The sequence below is a fragment of the Nyctereutes procyonoides genome, unplaced genomic scaffold (assembly GCF_905146905.1).
Source record: "Nyctereutes procyonoides isolate TBG_1078 unplaced genomic scaffold, NYPRO_anot_genome, whole genome shotgun sequence".
NCBI lineage: Eukaryota > Metazoa > Chordata > Mammalia > Carnivora > Canidae > Nyctereutes > Nyctereutes procyonoides.
This window is the reverse complement of record NW_026575037.1, coordinates 600,269-624,836: the sequence shown is the minus strand read 5'-3', so window position 1 is coordinate 624,836 and position 24,568 is coordinate 600,269. Positions and strand designations below refer to the sequence as shown.

The window sequence follows — 24,568 nt, the reverse complement described above, 5'->3', positions numbered from 1 at the left end:
ACCATTTCCTTAAGAGCTGTCTGTTTCTAGACGGGAGGGCCACAGTCTGCAACACGGTGATAGTTGTCATTCTCATGAAGACATATATGAAAAACATAATCGAGAAGTTTAAATTTGCTTAGTTTGGGAAAGGAACTTGGTTCTTTGAGATCTCATAATTCTTTCACATCTGCTTTAGCTTCCTTTCCATTTCTCAGGGATATATTTCCGCTAAAGACCAGTGCTGTTTTCCTTCTTTAAAAAGTGACATCCTGGGGCACCTGGGTGGCTCAGTCAGTTAAGCCTCTGACTTCAGTACAGGTTGTGATCCTGGGGTTCTGGGATGGAGCCCCGAGCCCCACATCAGGCTCCCTGTTTAGTGGGGAGACTGTTTCTCCCTTTCCCTCTGCAGCTCCCCCTGCTTGCTGCTCTCTCTCTCTTGAATAAATAAATAAAATATTTTTAAAAAGTGACATCCTTTGACTCACAAACCTAACAGCAAGCAAAAGAAGTTAGACACCAAAAAAGCACACACTATATGATTCCAAAGTTTAAGAACAGCCAGAGCTAAGATAAGCTATGCTGTAAGACATCAGGAGTGTTACCCTCGGTGCAGAATGATGGTAGTGGGGGAAAGTGGGGAGAGGGGAGCTTCTGGTCCTGGTCCTGATCTGTTTCTTGGGAAGGATGCTGAATTCTTGACCCGTGGAAACAAATCAGTGCCCTGGTATTTAAGGGATACTTTCACCTCAAATAATGAACATTTGAAATAACACTCTACTTCATACATGTGAAAGTTACAGTGAGTTTTGAAATTGGAGCACATGTTACTGATTTTCCACCAAAGTGCCAATGGCCAAGGAGAGTAAATGTGGACCTCCAGGGGTCCAGGGGCACAGGCAGCAGCATGCACTCCAAGTGTGAAATGCCTCTGGGTTTCATATTTGATTGCTAAAAAATTTCATAAAAACTTTATGTTCTATTTTGTATTATCTGGGTTTGCTCGAGTTACTAGTTAAGATTTAAAACGTTTCTCATATTCAAACAAACCCTAATTAAATATCCAAGCAAATGAGCCTTTGGGGAAGATACATCAGGTATATGCTATGGGGACAGGAGCCCTGCTAGCTGAGCTGTGTAGTTGGCCTAATCTCACCATACGCGTTCACGGACTGTGGATGAGAAGATCTGGGTTTTAATCTTGACTCTGCCAGTCCCAGCTCTGAGAGCCGGGGTGAGTCACTTAACCTCTCAGAGCCTCAGTTTCTTCATTTATAATCTGGGCAAAATCACAAGTACCTAGTGGATGGCTGTCCTATGGATACCAGCACAGAATGATGTCTGGCTTTGCCACTGACGCTTTCACAGTAAAGCTGGATTCCCTTCCCTGATTCTGGGACCGAGAATCTTCTGATGGGGTGAGCTGCAGAGAAAGAGGCCATCAAACTGTGCCTGCCATGGGGTGCTAGGTGTGTGTTGACTTTAAAGTCCTCAACAAGACTCTGCTGCTTCGACTGTAGCCCGTCCAGAATGACCGGCTGTCATAAACTTGCTATTTCTTTGGGCCGCTGTTCCCTAGTGCGCTTAAGCAATGCAACAGCTGCTATGCTTCAACAGACAAAGGCTTACAGTATGTCTGAGGCAAGGCATTTATTGCTGGCTTTAAACTTCTTAAATAATTCCATATGGAGACTTGAGTGGCAGAGCACTTAATGTAAACTTTCAAAGGAAACTGCCCACCAAATTCTGAACTTTAGGAAAGTTGGCTGAAACGCATTCTTTTTCAGAAGGCCGGGTAGCCACTGCCATTTCAGAGAGGAAAGGCCACAGTGCAGCTTTCGACGGTGACTGTCCACACACAGAGGCCCCCGCTTCAGGTAGTCGTTGATTCTGGAGAACCAGGGTCTAACCAGGAGCCAAATATAGAAGCAGCAGGGTTAAGTGGATAGAGTTCAGAATGAGGAGTCAAGGCGTTTGTTTTCTAGTTGTGATTCTATGATGAATTCTCTGCCTTGAAGTCTCTCAACACCGAACAAAAAATCAGCACGTATGCATGGCACAGCGCTGGGTGTTCACCACGTTTCTGTTCCTTGAACTCCACAGGGCACTTCTGGAATGGATAGAAAGGGTCCAGGTGTCCCGTACAATAAGATGCCATGAGGATATGGCATTTATAAAGGGTAATTTATTTCTTTCACATATATATCATTATCAGATAGACAGATAGATATGACTATGTATTTTTATGTATAGTGTAAAAAAGCAGACAAAATAATAGTGGTCATCTGAGTTATGTAAACTCTTTTCTGACAGACACAAAAAGTTAAATTTCAAACAAAGAGAACCGTATTTCGTAAGAATTCAGCGTGTCATGATGTTTCTGTTTTCTCCACACATTCCTATAAGTCTCCATGTCTCATTATTCCTGTGTAAGGTCTCTCTTAAGACAGCTTGCAGAGCTCTCCCTGGACAACTCCCTGTGGGCGGGGGCTTAGCCATTTCATTAAAACCAACAAGAACACTGGTGAGGGGTGAGGGCAATTAACCCGGCATTTCTTCGTGTGTGTGTGTGTGTGTGTGTGTGTGTGGGTGTGGGTGTGTGGGTGTGTGTGTGTTTCTTGAGAAGGTGAAAGTAGGATAGATTTGCAAGAGGGTCTTTTTTTCTTTCTCCTTTTAACTAATTAGTGTCAGGCTCCTCCTCACAGTATAGACAGTAAGGGCTATTTCCTGTGTGGATGATTGAATACAGTGCAGAGCAAAGAAGTGTTTGAACTGCTGGCAGCACTAATGACTCGCCATCAAACACTGAAAAGATAAATGATACTTCATCAGGAAAATGTTTAAATAAGCAAGTGCCTGGATATACCACAGCAAAACAACCTGAACTCATTTAACTAAAATTAAGAGGGTAGTTTAAAAAAATGCACAGACAATTTGTTTAGTACTCTGTATTTTTCAAAATGGCATACGGTCGCATTTATTACATTCTCTGACAATTCAGTGAGGCCGCTCAGTGTTCTTATTGTCATTTTAGAAGTCACCCACTTCAACTCAGAGGGGCCAAATAATTTGCTTCTGGTCACACAGTGGGCCAGTGACTAAGCTTGAGTGCAATTCCTGGTTTCCAAACTTCCTAGATACTGCTTATCTACTGCTGATACTTCAAAGCATCCTAATAACCTTGTTTGATTATGCAAAAATGTGTAGGGAATAGAGATAAAAACCTTGGGTACTTAGAGCTTCTTCAAGAAGGGTTTCCCTCAAGGGGTTTCTTTGAGGAAACCTTTCTTCAAGGAACAAATATACCATGAACAACAAATAGAATGTGATATTTACAAACACAATTCTGAAAAAAGTCTTGAGATATGGAAAAGGCCCTTTATGGTTCTTTTTTTAAAAGGTTTTATTTATTTATTCATGAGAGACACACAGAGAGAGAGAGAGAGAGAGGCAGAGACACAGGCAGAGGGAGAAGCAGGCTCTATGCAGGGAGCCCGACGTAGGACTCGATCCCGGGTCTCCAGGATCACACCCTGGGCTGAAGGCAGGCGCTAAACCACTGAGCCACCCAGGGATGCCCTTCTTTATGGTTCTTAAATAGGCAGGCAGACACATTGGTTTCTTACAAGTATATTTTTCCATAGTATTTCTACATGTACTATTTTCTGAAATAAATCCCTAAACCAGGGGCACCTGGGTGGCTCAGTGGTTGAGCGCCTGCCTTCAGCGCAGAACGTGATCCTGGGATCCTGGGATGGAGTCCCACATTGGGCTCCCATGGGGAGCCTGCTTTTCCCTCTGCCTATATCTTTGCCTCTCTCCTGTGTCTCTCATAAATAAATAAAATCTTAACAAAAAAATTCCCTAAGTCATGGTTAGTAGTTTACATATGGAGGAAACAAATGTAAAGAAGTTAACTGATTTGTCTTTATTTAGGTCAATAGAGTCTGTAGCAGAGCCAGGCTTAATAATATAGGTTTCTGCTGATTTCAACTGTGTCCAGTACCTTTGCCAACTAATTTGTATTTATCACAAGCAAACGCTCATCATATATTATTGATTTAAATAAAAAGGTGTCCCTAGAAGATAGCTAGAACTAAAAATGTTGGTGTCTCCTTTTCAAGAGTCCGAAAAGCCTATTCTAAAACACCCCATTATAGCTTATCTTATCTAAAAGATAATTTCTCAAATAACCCATGATATTATTTGTACTTCAATAAAGGAGCTGCCAAACTAGACCACATAATGTAAGTATCATATCATGACCACTGTAAAGGTAACCACAAAAAGGGAGGGATTCTATATGATACAGATCAATTGAGGGCTAGTCTAGCAGGCATTTTAACATCTGTGGCAATATCATCATTACCTTAGAAAAGAGAAGCTGACTGACTTTGAATCCAAGGGGATAGGGCAAAAAGCCATTTCCCAGGTTAAAATAGCATTCCATAGTTTTTAGAAGGTGAAAATAATCATATAACGTATTTTATGTGCATGTGTGTAGAAAAGAATAAATATTTTTTGCCTTTAATCTCAAAGTCTAGGAGCCAGGGCATCTGGTTTTATTGTTGGCTTTGCAATTCACTTATACCCCGACTGCAGCTACAGTATTTTTGCTCTGCTTTATGGTGAGCAAATGTGCACTCTTCAAGAGGAGATAGGCTATAGGGAATACCACAATGCTATGGCTATTCCATGTTTGCTTTCCTAAATTCTCTTTCACTAGCCACTTACCGCTTTTAATAGAAAATAAATGAACCTAGGTAATAGGCATTTTAACAATCCAGAAAATATCATAAAAAAAACTGATGAGACTATGAGCACTTTCCACACTAAGATGGGTTAGAAGTTAGAATGAGACAGTTTATAATCACTTACATTGTTGATCATAAGGTGCATTATTGTTTTTGGAATAAGATCTCGGATACATTTGTTGATGATAGACATGTAGGAGTCTACGAGGTTGCGAATGGTCTCCACTTGCCTCTCCAATTGTGGGTCCATGGAAAAGTTTTCTGCTTGGCCATTCTCATCATTTTCAGTCTAACAGAAAGGAAAGAAAACATGTATTATTTTGCATTCATTCAAAAGAAAAAAAATACCATACATTCTCAGACGATCAACTTCTGATCACTGTATTTGGAGTCCTATTACTAGATGGTATCATCTTTATTTAAACATACCCATTAATTCTGAAAAGAGATCAGAACCATGCAGTTATTACTCAACTTTTAACGAGCCACAACCTGGGAAAGGCAACTATTCTGAGTGAATGCTGAGATGAATAACCAGATAAACAGTTCACCTAACAACATCTCTCTAGAGAACAGTCTAATCTTCAGCCATTTGCAAGCTGGCCAAAGAACTGAATCCAAGCAAATGATGCAGATGCAAATCTCTGGGAGGGGTCTCAAGGGATTCTATAGATTAGAAATAACCTTGGTGTTGTTCTGGAACTCCTAGGTCTGTCCTGGAATGGATCAGCATTTGCATCAGCCCAGGTTTTAAAACTAAATCTCCTGGGCCTGGCCTGGAGTCAAAATAAGAGATATAGAGAATAATTCATCTTTCCATGCACTTGCTGGAATTTGTTCTGTAAATTCATGCTTCTGTCATCACTACTAAAGGCTGGCTCCATTGTGGAAAACTTACAATTTTAACTTCCAACTTGTTATTCTTTGAATAAAACAGAACACATCTATACACAAAGAATTTATTTGTGCAACATGAGAGAAGCATCTGTTTTCTATACTATGGGACTTGAGTTAATTAATTTTGGCTTATCCACCAGAGGCTGGGCTGGAATGGCATCTTCATCATTAAGGGCTGACCTATTGGCTTGGCATTGAAATCAATTTAGAACAAATGGTCTCCATTTCAAGTCAGGTTGAACCATCTAAGCCCCAGAACATGATACAAATATTGTTAGTGGTCTGGCTACTTTCTAACATTTGGAAAGATTTAATTACAAATGCAAAAAAAAAAAAAAAAAGGAGGGGGGATAATTTATTGCTTCCATTGTAGGCATGAAGTACTTTTCTTTGGAAATGTACATACTTTGATCTGCCAGGTTTTCAATCATCGTATCAGTTCTAGGCAAAGCACTGTGCTTAAATGGATCTATAAATGACATTTTTCCTTTGAATCAATATGCATGTGTAAAAGGCATATTTGTAGGCTGACAAAGTCAACAATAACAAAGAGAGAAATAGGTCCTAGTTATTTATATCAGCTTCTCTTGCTCAGAAATATCCAATACTTTTAAAAAATATTAAAATAACGTGCTCACTAAATCACTACAGTCATTTTTCCAATCCTGAGAGTATGACTCCATGCTTCAGGGTGATCATTGGAGGACATTTCTGAGGTATCTAACCACTACTCCAGCAAGGTAGAAGAAGTTTCAAAAATGACTGTTTTATATATATTTATTCATTTTTAAAGATTTATGTATTTATTCATGAGAGACACAGAGAGAAAGAGAGAGTGGAAGAGACACAGGCCGAGGGAGAAGCAGGCTTCTCACAGGGAGCCCGATGAAGGACTTGATCCTGGATCCAGGGATCACGACCTGAGCCGAAGGCAAGTGCTCAACTGCTGAGCCACCCAGGCATCCCATGACTGTTGTTTTAAATGGTCTTGGCTCACTGAGACAAAGAGCTAAATCGAGTCTTAGGTAGTTCTCTATTTTTATTATTAATTTGTGATAGACAAGCACAAAAGGATCTAGGACAAGTAGGTAAAAAGCTAAGGCCATAATGTGGTAAAGTGATAGAGGGAAGGTAAGCCATGGCAGTGAAAAAACAATCAGTTTTCCAAACTTCTTTCTAGGGTTTAAAAACCACTGCAAATGTGCTCCCTGTTGAACCCAAGTTGTAAGAGTCAGTAGTAACTACAGTGTTATTTTAAGGATAACGTATTTGAAAGTGAAAGCTCTAGGTTCAAAGTCACGCTCTATTGTGGACTGGTTGTGTGGCCACATTTCAGTTACTTGATGTAATTAAAACTCAGCTTTCCTATCTGTAAAATGGGGATCCGTGTCCTTGGTAAACTTGTGGAAGCTAAATGAGATAACACAGAGGAGATGACCTGGCCAAGGGCCTCAATACATTTTAGCTGCTTTCTTTCCTTTCTGGATATTCATGGAATATGAGTTAGAGAGCTGCTTGGCTCTCAACATATACTATGAAAATTTAAAGTGAAAAATTTGAGCATAAAACATTTTCAATTAGAGCAATATAAAAATGGCAAGTGTATTTTTTTTTTACACCTCTGTGTTTTCTGCAAGCTTGTCACTTTTGCCCAGAACCCCTTCCTCCCCCCAGTGAAGATCTTCCATCTTTCAGAGTCTTGCTTCATCATCACCTCTTCTGGACAAGCTCCTGAAAACCCCCAGGTCCCCATCATCCCCCCCTCCCACCTCTGTACTTCCTCTGTGTCTTGTATTCACTTATATTATTTAATATCCAGCCTAGTTTCATGTTCCTTTCTTATTAGATTCTGGGGTCTTGTTTATCCCTCCTTTTTCAGCACCCAGCACAGAGCTCAATGCATGGGAGGAGGAGTTAACAACTGCAAAAGGGGTTTACCTAAATCAAGGAAATTGCTCTGGTGCATTACAGGGCCTCTAAGTGTGCCTGTGTACATGTCAGAGACACTGGAGACCAGAGGAATCACTCAGGGTGATGAGTTAGGGTCTCTTACTACTTGATAACAGTGAGAATGATAAAATGCTTATGAAATTATGTATATAAATGAGAACAGATGACCGACAGCTTTGTGAGGAAAATATCTTTTATACAAAGCGACATAAACCTCTCTAGTAGATAAAATACAATTCAGTTTGTCTCTCTGATCTGAAATATACTGAGGTTTTGCTATGGTATTTAACAGTTGGGGGTGATGACATTTCATTGTCAATATTCCACCTGCCCTAGGAACACTTATTGAGCACTTGCTGTGTTCTAGGTACTCTGCTAAGCACTTTACATAGAAGATCCATACCACAACCTCAGGAGGTAGAGGCCCTTGTTATTGTCAACCTATAGAAGAGCATGCTGAGTCTCTGAGAGGTGAAATTTGTTCAGAAAATGTAACATGCATACAATATTAACAAATTTATTTTTCTTCCTTAAGTATAAAAAAATCAAGAAGTATTACGAAATGGTGAAATATCCATAATACATCAAGTCAGTTTTATAGATAAAATAATAAATGTAAAACGAGTTTCCAGGGAAAAGATGTCATTAAAATATTGCTGTTTGTAAAGAAAAAAGATTATTGAAACAGGAGAGAAAAGCAGAGTAAATAGTATTTTTGAAAGAACCTCCAGAAATATAAAACACCAAGAAATGATATATGTCATCATCCACATTTTTATATAGAAACACTGAATTTTCCCATTTCACACAACTTTTAACTTTTAGCCTCACTTTAGTTTTTGCTTATCAAAACATGCAAAAGACATTCACTTTCACTTTTTGAAACCAGATGCAAAGAACAAAGAAAGTATCAGAGCGAATGGAGAACACCGAATGGTTTAATTCTCAACAGTAAAAGGAAGAAAAAAATAAGAAGAATAAGACGACGATGGAGGAGGAGGAGGAGGCGGCGGGGGAGGAAGGGGAGGGGGAGGAGGAGGAGGAGAGGAAGAGGAGGGGAAGGAGGAGGACAGGAGGAGGAGGAAGAGAAGGAGGAGAGGAGGAGGAAGAAGAATTATTCCAGAATAACCCATAAAACAATTTGAAATTCTCTTTAGCATTTGGAAATAATATGTGATCACATGTAAACTTTAACCATTCAGATAATATTATGGACATGATGGGAGTCACAGAATTCAGAATGCAAATTGAATTTCTTTTCTGATTTTAGAAAGAAAGAAGAAATACTTTCCCTTTCTAATCTATCTAAGAAAAATGGGGGAAATGTGCATAGATGGACTCTCTTTTAACTGAGTAATTTCAGAGAGCAAATGTTCCCTTTTCTCTGACCCAGTTCTAACCAAATTCTCTGTTGTGCTCTTATGTATACTGTGTATGACTACGTATTTTTTCTTTGTTTAAATTATAGGATTGCAATAGGATTCTTTGCAGTCTAAGCACTGAAGTGACAGCTGTTTATCATTATCCTCATCAAGGGAATGTAAAATAAAAATAGTAATTTGTCTCTGATCTTTGAGGCAAAAAAGAATGGTCTGCAAACATTTAACCTTTTATGTGCAGGTTCATTGATGCTGTTTACAAAATGTGAATAATATTGTGAAAACCAGCTTTCTTCTGAAAAATACAATGGACAGGCGTTCCTATTGTAATTTTGTACTAAACAGCTTTTGTGAAATCTAATGCAGCTTAAACAATGAAAAATAACGACTCAGCACTGTAAATTGTTTATAAACAATATTGTAATTTTCTTTCTTCTGAAACTATTTGCATGCTATTCAGAAAACAGTCTGTTTTACAAAATTTTAATTTAAAAGCTTTCTCCTAAAGACTTACTACTTTAAAAGGTGAGAGGATGAAATAGTCAAATCAGAAATAATTCCCACCATGCCTTATTTTTTTTAAGATTTTATTTATTTATTCATGAGAGACACAGAGAGAGAGGCAGAGACATAGGCAGAGGGAGAAGCAGGCTCTCCATAGGGAGCCTGATGCTGGACTCAATCCTAGGACCCAGGGATCATGACCTGAGCCAAAGGCAGATGCTCAATCACTGAGCCAACCAGTTGCCCCCCACCATACCTTAAAGCAACCATTGTAGGAGATCTGGCCTTGATGGGGGATATCTATTTTTCATGTATTTTATTTTTGTCTCTTTTCTTTCCTTAAATTTCTTATGGAACTATGTCATAGGCTTCTTAGAGGATCACTAAAACCATCTACATAAGGTTATTTTCTTAAGGTCACTGCAACTCTTTAAAAGTGGAATGATAGAAATGCAAAGTATCCTGGCAAAAATACGTAAGTAAACATATTAGCTCTTGGGGAGTGTGTGTGTGTGGGGGGGGGGCAGGGGGGGAATTTGCTGCATCTCTTCTCACCAGTGGAGAGCACTGCATTATAATCTGCAGATCTACATAAGTGATTTTTCCAGATAAGCAACGCTTGCCCCTTTCTAAGCATCTTATTATTGTTATACAATTTCTCCACTACCTTAAACAAACAGTAAAAAATATCACTTAACTTTTTCTTAGTGAATCGGGTCACCATTATGGAAAGAGCGTTTACCATGGTAAAGCAGCTTTGAATTTTCCAGCCCCATATTAGGAAGAATGTCTCACTGAAAACCTTTCCCCGTGTTCAGTCATGTACTTCTCATTTGCAGAGGCTAATTAGAGGCTAATTTGTAGAGGCAGCAACTCAACTTGTAAAACAAACAAACAACCCACAAGACCCAAAAACTATGGGAGAAGGGAGAAGCATGCTCCGCAAAGCCTTTGAGAAGAGTATAGATTTGTAGTCTGGTGCCTTGTGACGGATATTTTATTAATTAATTTGAAAAACACTTGTTTAGTGTCTCAGGTGAACTGTGATGGACACAAAGGAAGTCAAAAGACACAGGGCTTGCTCATGAGCAAGGGTGAGAGGAGCCAGTGAGTCAGAGGACGAGCTCAAGTACAGGGCTTCCAGGGAGTCCCTATGGGTGACCACAGCAGAGCTGAACCTTCAGAGTTGGGTGAGATTTTGGACTGAGACTGAGGAAATATGCTCATTGTTCTATCTTTAGTAGTCAGCATGGTGCCCTCTATATGTAGTAGGAGCTTCATAAATACTGTGGAATATTTGAAAACAAACACTCACCCAAGCCATCTCCTGAGGGATTAGGTTTCTGTTCCAAAAAGAACCTAAGAGACCAAGCTCCAGGTAACTGAGGGGTTGCTATTCAGTAAATGTGAATAAGTGCTTAGATTGCTACAACTGGGTTCTCCATGTGGAGCCTCCCAGTCTGGGCAGGATAAGTAACTATCTGCATCCAGAATGATCTCAGCTGACGTAAAGGTGTTGGTGACTCCATCTAAGGCTGTCTACAGATTGGAACTGCGACTCCAGTCAAATGCTGGGATCTAATTACGTCTCCAATCTGCAAGAAACATCATAACACAGGACAAAACACTGAGCCTCACCTGATCCTGTGGAGGTGACCGACTGGACAAAGCAGGCAGGACCCAACTTCTTCTGCTTCTGTCATTTTCATCACTTTTCTTCCTTCCCTCTTCTCCTTCACCTGCTATTATCTTTCTACTCTCCTTAAAGCTTTTATTCTCTTTTCATCTCTACATGGCATCATCATAAACACTACAAAACTAGGTAAGATTAATGTGAAATTAAACAGCCATTGGAAAAAAACTACATGGGGATCTGAAAGATACATACTTGATTAAAACAACAACAAGCCTATGTTCTGATGTAGCTTTTTTTTTTTTCTAACGCTCACTCAGCCCAAGAGCTGCTAATAGCATATTTCTGTGTGGGGCCAGTGTATGTCCATGTCTTCAATAAATAACTTGAATGATGACAGCAATGAATAAGTGGGATCTAGAGGAATAAGGGGAAGGAGGAGTTCCCTCAGATAACTGACAGTCCTGTACTTGCATTTAAGATGCCCTGAAACAATGGCTTTTATCTGCAACTGTAAAAACAAATGTGGATGTGAGGATTTGTAGAGAAATTTGAAGACTTCTGTACTCTGTCCTGAGGTCTTCCTAGAAGTTACAGTAATTCATTTTTTAAAAAAAGATTTTATATATTTATTTGAGAGAGAGAGAGAGAGACCGAGCAACAGAGATAGCAAGAGTGGGCACAAGTGGAGAGAAGAGGAGAAGTAGACTCCCCACTGAGCAGAGAGACTGACTTTGGGCTCAGTCTCAGGACCCCAGAATCATGACCTGAACTGAAGGCAGATGCCTAACAGACTGAGCAATCCAGGTGCCCTGAAGGTATAGTAATCCCAATCTGTTTTTAATCTATTTAAAGTCCCATATTGTATTATATTAACAGATAGATTTGTGAATATGAAAGATTCAGATATTTTAAACACATTGAACACTACCATTTAAACAATCTTGCTGAGATTTTTTTCTAAACTTATGAATACTTATTTTTGGAAAATTTCAATCTTTACATATACCAAGTTTGCTTACCACAGCATAACAACCTTTTGTCCCTCATTTTCAAACAAACAATAAAGTGTCTAAGCACAACAATTTAGACAGTTTCTTTAAAAATAACCACTGGCCTCACCATCTTATTTGGTGATATTAGTAATATTGAAAGGGCCAAAATTATTTTTCAAGTGTTGACTCTTGGAAAAATACCTGTTTTAAATTTAACTTTGGTAAAAAGAAAACCCTTTTCCTAAAGAGAACTAGAATTAGAATCAACTGATACAAATTTCCTTTTTAGTGAAAAAAAAATCACATTTCTTTGGAATAGCAAAATAGGAAACAGAATATTTCCAAAGAAAAATTTCCAGAAAATAGGATCAAATACAATAGGGTAAACATAAAAACAATTTGTGATGGCTAATTTTATGTGTCAGCGTGGGTTTGACACAAATATCTGGTGCAAACATTATTCTGGGTATTTCTGTGAAAGTATTTTTGAATGAGATTAATACTTAAATTGGTAGACTTTGAGTAAAGCAGGTTGTTCTCCATAATATGGAGCCTTATCCAATCAGTTGAAGGCTTGAATAGACTTGAATTTGCCCTTCACAGCAAAAGAGTATTCCTCTGCCGAATGCCTTCAGACTTCATCTGCAACATTGTTCTTTCTCATTCTAAGAAGACTGCCTTTGGACTTGAACTGCACATTGGGTTTCCTGGGTTGGCAGCTTGCCAGCCCACCCTGCAGATTTTGGACTTGCCAGCCTTGATAATTACGTGAGCCAATTCTATATAAAAAATCATTATCATCTATCTATTATCTATCTATCTATCTATCTATCTATCTATCATCTATCATCTATCTATCCATCCATCATTGTGTACACACACACACACACACACACACACACACCCTATTGATTCTGTTTCTCTGGAGAACCCTAACTAATACACACATAGTCTCACTACAGATCATCAAACAGTATGTGATTCAATGTTACATTGCTTAGTGATGTTCACAGATGCTATAAGAGTTCAGAGAAGCAGAGGATCAGGAAGGGCTGTGATAGGAAGTAACACTGGTCCCACTCTAATGATTTACCTTTACTTCACAGCATGCTCTAAAGAAGAGAGTAAAAAAATAATCCGCCTCTCTCCAATCTATCACTGGGTCTTGCTATGCCTCTCCTGTGGGTAAAGATAAATTTGGATAGCCTCCTCCCCTCAGCTCAGTCCTGTTGGTTGGAGCCCTGATGGATCTGCAGAGAGCAGGTGAGCCTTCCACTTGCCCATCCAACCTAACCTCTGTGATGACAGAGATGGCACATGCAGAGCAAAGCCACTCGTGGCACACTTGTCAGAACTATTAAGGAGGAGAAGCCTCCTTTCATTTAGGAATGAAAACTTTTGGGGCGCCTGAGTGGCTCAGTGGTTGAGCATCTGCCTTTGGCTCAGGTCATGATCCTGGGGTCCTGGGATTGAGTCCTGCATTGGGCTCCCCGCAGGGAGCCTGCTTCTCCCTCTGCCTATGTCTCTGCCTCTCTCTGTGTGTCTCATGAATAAATAAAATCTTTAAGAATAAAAAAAGAATGAAAACTTTTTAAGAAGTAAGTCCCAGGGCAAGTGAGCCTCAGGGTAAAGAGGAGTCAACCTGGCCTGCAAATGGAGTCAACAAAGAGAACTGCAGAGCTGATAGATGGGGAGAGGCAGATATTTAAAGACATGATTGGAGTGTGTGCATCTGGCTATAACAGACCTATCTCTGGCTTGTGTGGTTATACCAGCCAGTAAACTGTTTTTTGTTATTTTTAAAAATTGAGTAGGCTTTGGATGCCTGGGTGGCTCAGCGGTTGAGTGTCTGCCCTTGGCTCAGGGCGTGATCCCGGGTTTTGGGATTGAGTCCCACACTGGGCTTCCTGCATGGAGCCTGCTTCTCCCTCTGCCTATGTCTCTACCTCTCTGTGTGTGTGTGTGTCTCTTGTGAATAAATAAAATCTTTAAAAAAATAAAAAATAAATAAAAATTGAGTAGGCTTGAATTTAATTTTTCTTGCCCCTATCCTAAAGAGTTCAAATGAATAACTCACTTATTCAGGATGTTCTCACAACCTGGAGCTTTTTCTTCCATCTCCACCTCTTACTCCTTCATGGTTTAGCACATCTGGCACACCTCTGAATACTGCAGCTAAAATTCAGCCCCTCTCCTCCCTGCATCTGAACATTTGGCTTAGATTTCTCATCCTTTGTCTTGTATCTCAATGAGGTGTTTACAAGTCCATTTCCCTAGCCAAAATGAAAGGTCTTGAGTTAATCTTTCAAAGTGCAGTACAAATACGATATCACTTGCTTTATATGCAAAAACTTCTTAGTAAAAAAAACAAAAGAATGCAATGGATTAAAAACATTCAAGAATTAAACTGTGGGTAGAATCATGACTTGTTGCATGAGTAGAGAAATAAAATCATGAGACTTTTAAAGAAGTAGCTATAGTCAAGGGTTTTACATTTCTCCAGTCTCTGCTGAACGCTGTAGTTGATAGACCTGTCATCTGGATTCAACTGCACAATTCCCCAAAGGCCTCAGTGATAACTTTTTCAGCCATCCCTACACATGAATTAGTGAGTACACATTCGTCAGGCATTCCAGGGCCCAATGGCCTTACCAGATGATAAACAATCTATAAACTGTTCTAGAAAATTTGGATTCATTTCTGTTAATAGGAGAAATTAAAGCAAAATAAGAACAAATTTGCCAAGTTGAGCTGTTGTAAATCCCTTGTTTCCAATATTCAAAGATAGAACATTTCTGGTAAGAACAATGGGCCACAGCTTTCTGGGCCACCAAACATACAGCATGCACGAATGTGCCCCAGACATCCAAAGTTGCCCTAAGTAGAAATTCTGTCCATAAATACTCATTCCCAATTAAGAAACAGACTAAAATGTAGAGTACTTTGTCTCAAGGTAGGCAAATCTTGATTGTACAGAAAATAGAAATTCATGAAGTTGATAAGAATACAATATACTGGAGATGCTAAAAATTCTGATGCTGAAATTCAATTGATCACAGAGATCTACATGCCAGGAGTAATAGCCATTGTGTCTCTAGTTTATTCTCTTTTGTTACTTCTCTCTATCCCTTTTCTGAAATTGTGTGTATTGCCTGCTTAACAAATGGAGAAAATAATATACAGATAACAAAACTTTCTTTGCCTAACCTTGATTGTGATGTTTGCTTCAAATATTGCCTACTTCTCACAAAGTGGTAAAGACTAACAAAGGCAAGATTGCTTAAAAGATCAGCAACCTTTGGCAGCATTATTGGTGCAATTATTATAAGAAAATCTGTAGTATTTTAAAATTTATATACATGAGATTGTACGGAGGGCTGTGTTAATAAGGTTTGGAAATATGGCTAGAGGTATCAGAAAAAATTGACATTGACATGGTTTCTTAAAAACCTTTTTTCTCTAGACTGTTTTTAAAGTAGTTTGGAAGGAGAAATCAGACTATAACCACTAATAAACACTGATGAGATTACAATTTCAAATAATGCTTTTTATGACCAGATCAAGATGTTCCTTTATAGAATAACAAGGTAACTTTAGATTGGATATGTAAATATTGCTAAGAAAATGTATTACTGCATGTATTAACAATTTCCCCCAATTTTATTTTTTCCTAACCATGGCTTCAAAATTCTTAGAAATGTTATTATTAGTAAGTACTATAATATCCCCCCGCCAATTGTTTATGTCTACTCAATTCATATAAATACTTTCTAGTTAAAATAGGTATAATGATCTCTGAATTAAAGAATAAAACCTCTCTGAAATTACCATCATGAAATTTCACACTACATTGGTGGCCAAAGGCATCAAAAAGAGATGTGACAACATTGTCCATCCAATTCAATACAATTTCTAGCAATACTTCACAATAACTTATAAAATATCTGGGAATATGTGTAAAATGAAAAAGGCAAGATACCAATTTTTAGAGGACTCAACACTGGAATGTGCATGGCTTAAGCTTTATGCAACATCAAGGTGCATGTGTGATTAAAATTTAAAGGGCATTAAAATAAATCAATGAAATAATTCTGGATGGTAATTCTATCATTTCAACAGAACTCTTATCTGATTTAATTATATTCTCCACATTCCTATAAGTAACATATCCTACTAAAATCTACAGAACTCCCAAATCAAAGAAACTATAAGGAAAATACCTAGATCAAATGCACATTTGTAGTATTCCTCAAATACAATTAAAAAAAAAATCCACCTGACTCTAGTGGATTACCCCATGTTCCCAAACCACTTCAATTTGAGCAACAATTTAGAATGTAATTAAGATTATGAACTACGGAATCAGATGAACTATATTCATATCTTGTTTCTGTCACTAATTAGGGTTGTGACTTTAGTGAAATTAAAGTTACAAAGTCAGTCAGCCTCTCTAGGCCTTAATCTCTGTGCCGTAAGAGGGAGTAATATTAGCATCTTAAACATTTTATAGGGCATCATTGAAAAGGCACTCAGCAGTGCCTGAAATATAGTAAGTGCTCAATTGAAGTTAATCGTTTGTATTGTTTAATTGATGTAAATGACATAAATGACTTACATGAGTTTACAAAATTCATACATATGAGCTTGGTTAAAAAAAGAAATCAAAAGATCCCTTGCAAACTCTTTCTTTGCGAGTGTTTTCTGGAATCAGAAGAAGAAGTTGGGCTACGGTCTTAGCAATAAATGTTGTGGGCTTATTATGTCAGGTCCTTCACTGCCTGAATATGAGAATTGCTGACTTCATCTCCAGAGGCCCCTTCAGCGCTACAATTCTGTGACCATAAGAAAAGTGTGGGGCACCTGGGTGGCTCAGATGGTGAAGCGTCTGCCTTCAGCTCAGGTCATGATCCTGGAGTCCCAGGATTGATCCCCACATCAGGCTCCCCGCTCAGCGGAGAGTCTGCTTCTGCATCTCTTTTGGCTCCTCCCCACTGCTTGTGCTCGCTCTCAAATAAATAGATAAAATCTTTAAACAATTAAAAAAAGAAAAGGAAAGGAAGGAGCATTTAAGCTTAATATAAGCAGTCAGAGCCATTCAGAAATGTCATGTAACTGGGGAGTACCCATTTACTACAAGAATTCAAGCAAAATCTTCTGGGCAAGCTGGAAAAAAATTACAGCTACAATGAGCAAGAGGGTGAGCTAGAACTGATGACTTCTAAGAATCCTTCTGAAGATTTTGTGATTCAAAAACACAAACACTGTCCCTTCCTTTAGCTCTAAAATAACTAGGCTATCAAGGAAGAACATCGATCTGCTAGTCAAAAGAGAAAAACCATAGCTTTATCTGTAATATTTCTAGGAAAAGATAAAACAATTAACAGTCAACAATTTTTAAATGCATTCATATATACCATCTCAGCTGGTCCTTAAAACAATCTGGTGGGACAGAAGTACATGAGGGAATAAAGGACATTAGACCCCTTGGTTCCACCACTTAGTAACTCTGGGAACTTTGAGCAACAAAGTAGGGGTTGGGTAGGTTGATTAATCTCTGTGGACTTCAGTTTTCTGTCAAATAGAATAATAACTGTACCTATTATAACTATTACCTTTCAAGGGTCATTGTGCAGATTAAATAAATCGCTAGTATAGACATTCAGAGGATTGCCTGGCACATAATAAACATTCAATAAATGTCAGGCATTATTCTTCTTCTTTAGGAAGAGGGAACGGAAGCACAGAGAGGGGAAGGGACATGCCCGAAGATCATAAAGAATAGTAAGACTGGGTGTATTTGAGTGGCTCAGTGTTTAAGCATCTGCCTTTGGCTCAGAGTGTGATCCTGGAGTCCTGGGATTGGGTCTCACATTAGGCTCCCTGCAGGGAGCCTGATTCTCCCTCTGCCTTTGTCTCTGCCTCTCTGTGTCTCTCATGAATAAATGAATAAAATATATAAAAAAAAGAATAATAAGACTGAAGTGGGACTTTGACCTAACACCTCTTGTGTACAATTCCTGCTCTCTATACACCACCTTGCTGCCCTTGCTCATTAACAACACTGCAGTAGAACTGAGTCCTAAATGTGAAATTAAATAGAAAGTAAGACATTTTTAAAAATTAAAACTTCTTCTTGCTCCTCCAAGAGGTGATGCTACAAGGTTCTAACATTCCAAAGAAATCAAATATATCACTGTCCAGTAGAAATAAAACACAAGCCACATTTCCGTGGCCATGTCAAATAAAGCAAGTGAAATGCATTTTAATAATGTTTCATTTAAGCAGACACAACCAAGATATTATCACCTAGAGAAAAGTATCATTGTGATGTGTTTCGAGGCCGAGTTGTATGTATCCACCACAAAATTGTGAAGTCCTAACTCCTAGAACCTCAGAATGGGACTGTATTAGGAAATAGGGTCTTTTAAGAGGAAGGCCACAAGCCTGTGACTGGTGTCCTTCTCTGGAGAAGAGATTAGGACACAGGCACACACACACAGGGAAGACTATGTGGTAACACAGAAGTCAGCTATCTACCAACCAAGGGAGAGGCCTCAGATGAAACCCACCCTGCTGACGCTTTGATTTCAGGTTTCTAGCTTCCAGGATTGTGAGAAAATAAATTTCTGTTGTTTGAGCCACTTTGCAGTACTTTGTGATGGCAGCTCTAGCAAACAAATGCAACATGTAATTAATATAAAAATAATTCATGAGATAGTTACATTTTTTTTTGTTTTTGTACCAAGTGCTGCAATCCAGCAGGTATTTTACATTTACAGCATGTCTCGATTTGGACCAGCCACGTTTCAAGGGCTCAGTAACCACATGCAACTAGACAGTTGTTATACTGCCCCGGACAGTGTAAGTACAGAGTAGGTACATGGTATTATGTCTTTTATATAAAGTGTTTAAGTTCCAAAAAATACAAGCTTATTTTTTGAAACTTTATAAAGGATTACAATTTTATTAATAATTTTAAGTGCCAATTCCACTGCTAAAACAATATTGCTGATTCATTATGATAAAAATGTTGACATTGGATTCATACTCTCAGAACGGCCGCCTGATAAGTCCTATGTTTCCTAGTTGGATGTTCAAAGTTTTATTTCCTTTGATTATAACATCATATGAGACTTTGAGAGAGCATAATATGATCTCATTAAGTTAGTAGACTGTAGAGCTAATTTTAACCTTTACTGAGATACTGTCAATATGAGGATGAAGTCCAATGTGCATCTGTGGCTTTAGGTTGACAAGAAGAGAGAGCTATATGCTTCACTGGAATTCACTTGAAATGAAGGTATCAGTAGCACACTCAATTCTTCTTCATCCATGAATGATTTTTCTAACTTAACAGATTTTCCAGACTTCAGCTGGGATACAATATTAGCTTAATGGTTATTTTGTTGCTCATGAATATCTTAATCACAGACACAAGACTCCCCTTCTTCCCCATATCAGATAATTTGCTAACAATCCAAGTTTAATTGAAAAGTTTGTCAGAGGACTAAGAATGAACTTATTAATTAAACTGATATTGGGGAAAGCCTGGCATTTTTTTTTTTAAATCTAGGACTGTTTAAGCATATCTCAAAGCTTGCCCACTGAGAGCTGATGTTAACTGGAATAAAACCAAATAGTTTTGAAAGTCACTACTCTTGTGACAAATCTTGTATCTTTAAGGACTATGACTACTTACAGTCCAGTGTTTGGTTATTTTTTACTCCTCCATATGCACTCATCCACAGGACGTGCAACTCACATTACCTTTTAGATATTGGAGTAATCTTTTAGTAAAAACAGGTAAAACACAGGGCAGGCCTTATATAACCTAAAGTATTATTGTTTCTCAACTTTTGGGGTTTTAGGGATGTATTCCTGAGGATAAGAAAATTTTTCACTGACGGTGTAAACATTTTGTGTTTTCACTCTACTATAATTTTTTAAACTCACAATAACTTACATGACTATATTTTTATTATTTCATGCATTAATATTTCAGTCAGTATTTCTAAAAGGACTCCTTTTCAAAAACATAACCACAATACCATTGTCATGCACAAAATATTTAACAAGAATCATTTAATATTAGTGACTACTTTTTAAATCCTTTCCCCTGGGAAATTTAAATATATGTAAAAGTGGAGAGAGTAAAGAAAATAACAGAAATTAATCTCACTAGGTGCTCACTGTTCAGCTTCAATGATTGGCCACATGGCTCTCCTTTCTCCATCTACATTCCTCAACTACTTTGAGGCAAACTCCATAACACGTAATTTTATCTGTAAATATTTCAGTATGTATTCCTAAAAGAAAAGGACCCTTGGAAAACATAACCGCAATACTATTATCACACTAAAAATATTAATAATAATTTCTTAACATTATAAATATAGTTGACCCTTGAACAACATGGCTTTGAACCATGTGGGTCCATTTATACACAATTTTTTTTCGATTAATCCAGTTCACTACTGTAAATATATTTTCTCTTCTTTGTGGTTTTTAAATAACATTTTATTTTCTCTAGCTTACTTTAATGTAAGAATAAGGCATATAATAGAACATACAAAATATGTGTTAATTGAGTTTATATTATTGATAAGGCTTCTGGTCAATAGGTTATTAGTATTTAAGTTTTTGGGGAGTTAAAAGTTGCTTTGCACAGGGCGGGTGACTCCTTTGAGCCCTACATTGTTCAAGAGCCAACTGTATTCAGTGTTCACAGTATACTTCCTCAATTGTCTCTGAAAAAAAAACATGTTATAGTGTACATGTTTGAACTGGAATCCAAATAAGTCCATATACTGTGATTGGTAGATATATCTCTTACGTTTATTTTAATCTATAGGCTTCTCCTTCATCTCATTCTCTTTCTTTTTTTCCTTGAAATCTGTTGTTGTTGTTAAAAAAAGGGGGGGGGTCATTTGTCCTGTAGATCCCACCCCATTTCCCTGTTCAGATTTGGCAGATTTAATCCATTTGGGTATCATTTATGGGGTCTTCTACCCCCCATATTCCCTATAGTTCGGTACTCCAGGCTCAATTATTACTTCTTAGCTGACTCTGAGTTAGGAAGAGGCAACTACATCAAAATTGATATGCAAATTAGATACTAATATTATAGAATAGAAAATGAGCCCCTTTCACGCAGTGTAAATACTTTCCTGTTGTCCTCTTCATAGAGTCTTTATCTTGGTCTAAACCAGTTTACTGAAAAATAGATAATTATTATAATTAATTCCTGCTATGTATTAAGCATATAACACATGATGAGAAATGTACTATGTGCCCTGGGAGGTTAAAGCGAAGAACACACACAATTTGTGCTCTTAAGGAGTTTACCATCTTTTGGGGGAGGAGCAAATCCATAGGCCAGAAACAATGTGTCATAATCAGAGCATGCAATAAGTCCTAAGTGCTACTGTAAAGCCTCTAAGTATAATCAGTTATCCAATCAGCCTCTAAGTATAATCACTATCCATATCTAGTGACTTCTAGAGTTTTTAGGAGCCAGACGGGCTACAGAGAGAAAGCAGGTTGTATTGGAACATGGAGACATCAAGAAGGCATGTAGGCAAAGGGAACAAAAGGAATGGAGGTAGAAATTAGCTTGATATGTTTGGGGAAATATTTAGGAGTGCATGGTGGACAAGCATGTTGAAAGGATATGATCACATGACATTTTAGAAAGATGACTATGGCAGCTGTTTTCAGGCTAAATTTATGTAAGGAGGGTGAGACAGGAAGCAGGGAGACCAATTATTGTCTGTGGTAGAAATGGCATAGTATATATATCAGGATATCGGGGTCACAGAATGTTTCTTACAGGACAGGGAGGACATGCGCATATATGAAGTTAAAAAAGGAGCCAGGAAACAAAAAGCCAAAGACATCAGAGAAGGCAGTTGTGTACATGAGATTTTAGATGATGTCAAAAACAAACAGGGCTCAGTGTATTGGTAAAAGAGAAATATTTAGAGACTTACCTTTTATGTCACATTCCAGCTATACCTAGCTACTCACTATTTCTAGATCAAAACATGCAAATCACAACCTGGTCCCTTTTGCCCACGCTGCCTCCTTGAATATGAATGCCCTTCTGCCTAAAACCTGAATGCTAAAATCTTTCCGTTATTCCAGGCCTGGCCTTGATGTCACTGCCTATGTGATATCATTTTCCTAGTGAAATTAAACAGAATTGATCCCTCCTTCCTACATATTCATAGCCTATTGAAATGTTTCTTCTTCCTAAATTTTACAATTTTTCCATGAATTATTACTCATTGCTTCCTACTAGGTCTTTTCCACTGTATTTTAATGCATTGCAGCTGGTATTCCATAGTGTTTAATAAATGAAAGTAGGATCTTTCTTCTTGAACATTTAAGGGAAGGCTAAGAAGAGAATGAGGAAGAATGAAGATAGGAGTATTGGCAGCTTCATCTAGTTGGCCCCAACGCCCCCCAGAGAAAGACGTGACAGGCTTGCCTAGAAAAAAAGGGAGGGACTGATGCCAAGGATGATCCTATATTTAGAGCAGGAGCCAGGTTAGTCAGCAAAGAGGTAAGAGGAAGTGAAGTTCCTTTAAGTGTTGAGTATCACAAATTTGCAAAGGCCAGATTTTTGCAGCAAATTTTCTTTTACTAGGAGTTCACAGTTGAAAGGACAGAGGAAGCAGACAGCATAAAGACTTGGCATTGTTGACTGGTGCAGTGAGCTTCACTGTAATCAGTAGGAAACATTCAATGAGGGAGGCTGTGTGCATGGCAGAAGGATGCCTCGAGGACACTGAGATGATGAGCAGAGCGCTCGAGTTGAGGAAAGAAACTAACACAACTTGTTGGGCCAGGCTTTCAGTGGATTGCCCAGAAGAGCCTGGGATGATTTTGATTTTGCCCATACACCGGCTCCACCCATTGATACTGTGATTTAATTAATCTGGGCTCAGGCCTGGAGGATCTGTATTTTAAAAGTGCCCCCAGGTAGCAACCCCACAATAAGGAGATACAGATGGGGAAGAGTGGAAGGGGTTAGAGGATTGAGGGTTCTCCTGAGGATAGAGTACAGGATGGAGCAAAAATGCTATTTATGGTCTCAGGTCTGAAAATTTGCAGGAAAAAGAAGGGTCTGACTTTACATAAAAGAAAGTATCTATGTTTTAGGATCCAAATGTGATCTCAGCTAGTTTCCACTGGACAGACGTCATTATTCCCTGACAGTCATAATTGGCACTGTGGTAGGCAGATGGTTGCACGGTAAAGGAAAATTTACCAAAAACAAGTTATTTCAAAAAGAAAGTTGCCTGTGCCAGAACAGACCTGGAGGGTCTTTCTGCGACCCAGTGGGATGGAGAAGAGACAAGTGTTGAGGACACAGGATGTTCAGGAAATCTCACGTTGGCTAGACCCAAGGTCAGCCATTTCAACTGATTGCAAGAGACTGTCCTGTGGGAGGCCTTGGAGCAACTCTCTGACTCCAACTGTAAAAGTCAGGCATAGCCCTGGTTTTCTTAGTAGCCATTTATGGTTCTCATTCATAAATTTGGCTAAGGGGTTTTCTGAATTCATTTACATTTCCTGCCAGCACTACCTTTTGGGACTACAGAGTTCCATAAGTTTATAACCTGCTATGTGAAATTGATTTCCTTTCATTTTCCCTAAACTTACTTCACTCTGTCTTAAAGAGTGCCCTCCTTGTCCTAAAAGGAAAAAGTAAACAGGATTATAAGATGAGGACAGATTGGCTGAAATAAGCAGGGCAGAAAAAGAGCTAGGTGTTATAAGGAACCGCAGACTACCTTAAATCCGTAGTATAGTTTTAAAAGACAAACATGGCTGGAATGCATGACCAAGAGGGGAGCTGGAGTGCCACACCACAACGGCTTCATTGTTCTCAGAACTGGTTAGACCCTCCCAGGGGCTCTGCATCCTGTTTGGGGCGCCACTGCTCAAATGAAAGGGAGAACTTGAACGGTTAGCAGATATCAATAATACTGGTTAAATCACTGGAAGTAGACCTGGAAGAAAAATTAAACAGACCTGGATTTTTTCAGGTTAGAGAAAAGAAAGTTATTGTATACAAAAATATCTAGGATATTATGTATAAAATGAAAAAAATAGTTGTTCTACATTTGAATTAAAACAGAAAGAGAAGGAATCAAAGACTTCAGATGGCTGTTTCAGCTTTGTCCTAAGAAGGAGCTTCCTGACATTGGCAGTTATATGTAAGACTGAGAAAACTATGCATTTTTTAAAAAAAGTTCTATTTCCAGAATGACCTGGGACTCATCTTGTCCTTGCCTGCCTCAGTGCATTTTAAAGACAGCCAAAGGAGTTGTTTACTTGGAGGCATATAGTAATGGACTAGGTAAAGGTACTAAGCATCTTAGAAAATAAAGGGATCTGTGCTTAGAATATTAATATGTATAAATTTCGGAACTACAAGGCAACAACAAATATTTCAAAAACTTACTAGTT

General features: G+C 38.5%; 1 protein-coding gene across 5 annotated transcripts in view; it reads right to left on the bottom strand.

The window, feature by feature from the left end:
• DNM3 (dynamin 3) overlaps positions 1 to 24,568 on the bottom strand; it is a 555,059-nt gene that overhangs the window by 34,732 nt on the left and 495,759 nt on the right. For all 5 annotated transcript variants that reach the window (XM_055319209.1, XM_055319207.1, XM_055319208.1 and 2 more), the window contains one exon: positions 4,858 to 5,022. In XM_055319209.1, the coding sequence (XP_055175184.1) occupies positions 4,858 to 5,022 (165 nt within the window). The remainder of the gene's footprint in view (positions 1 to 4,857; positions 5,023 to 24,568) is intronic.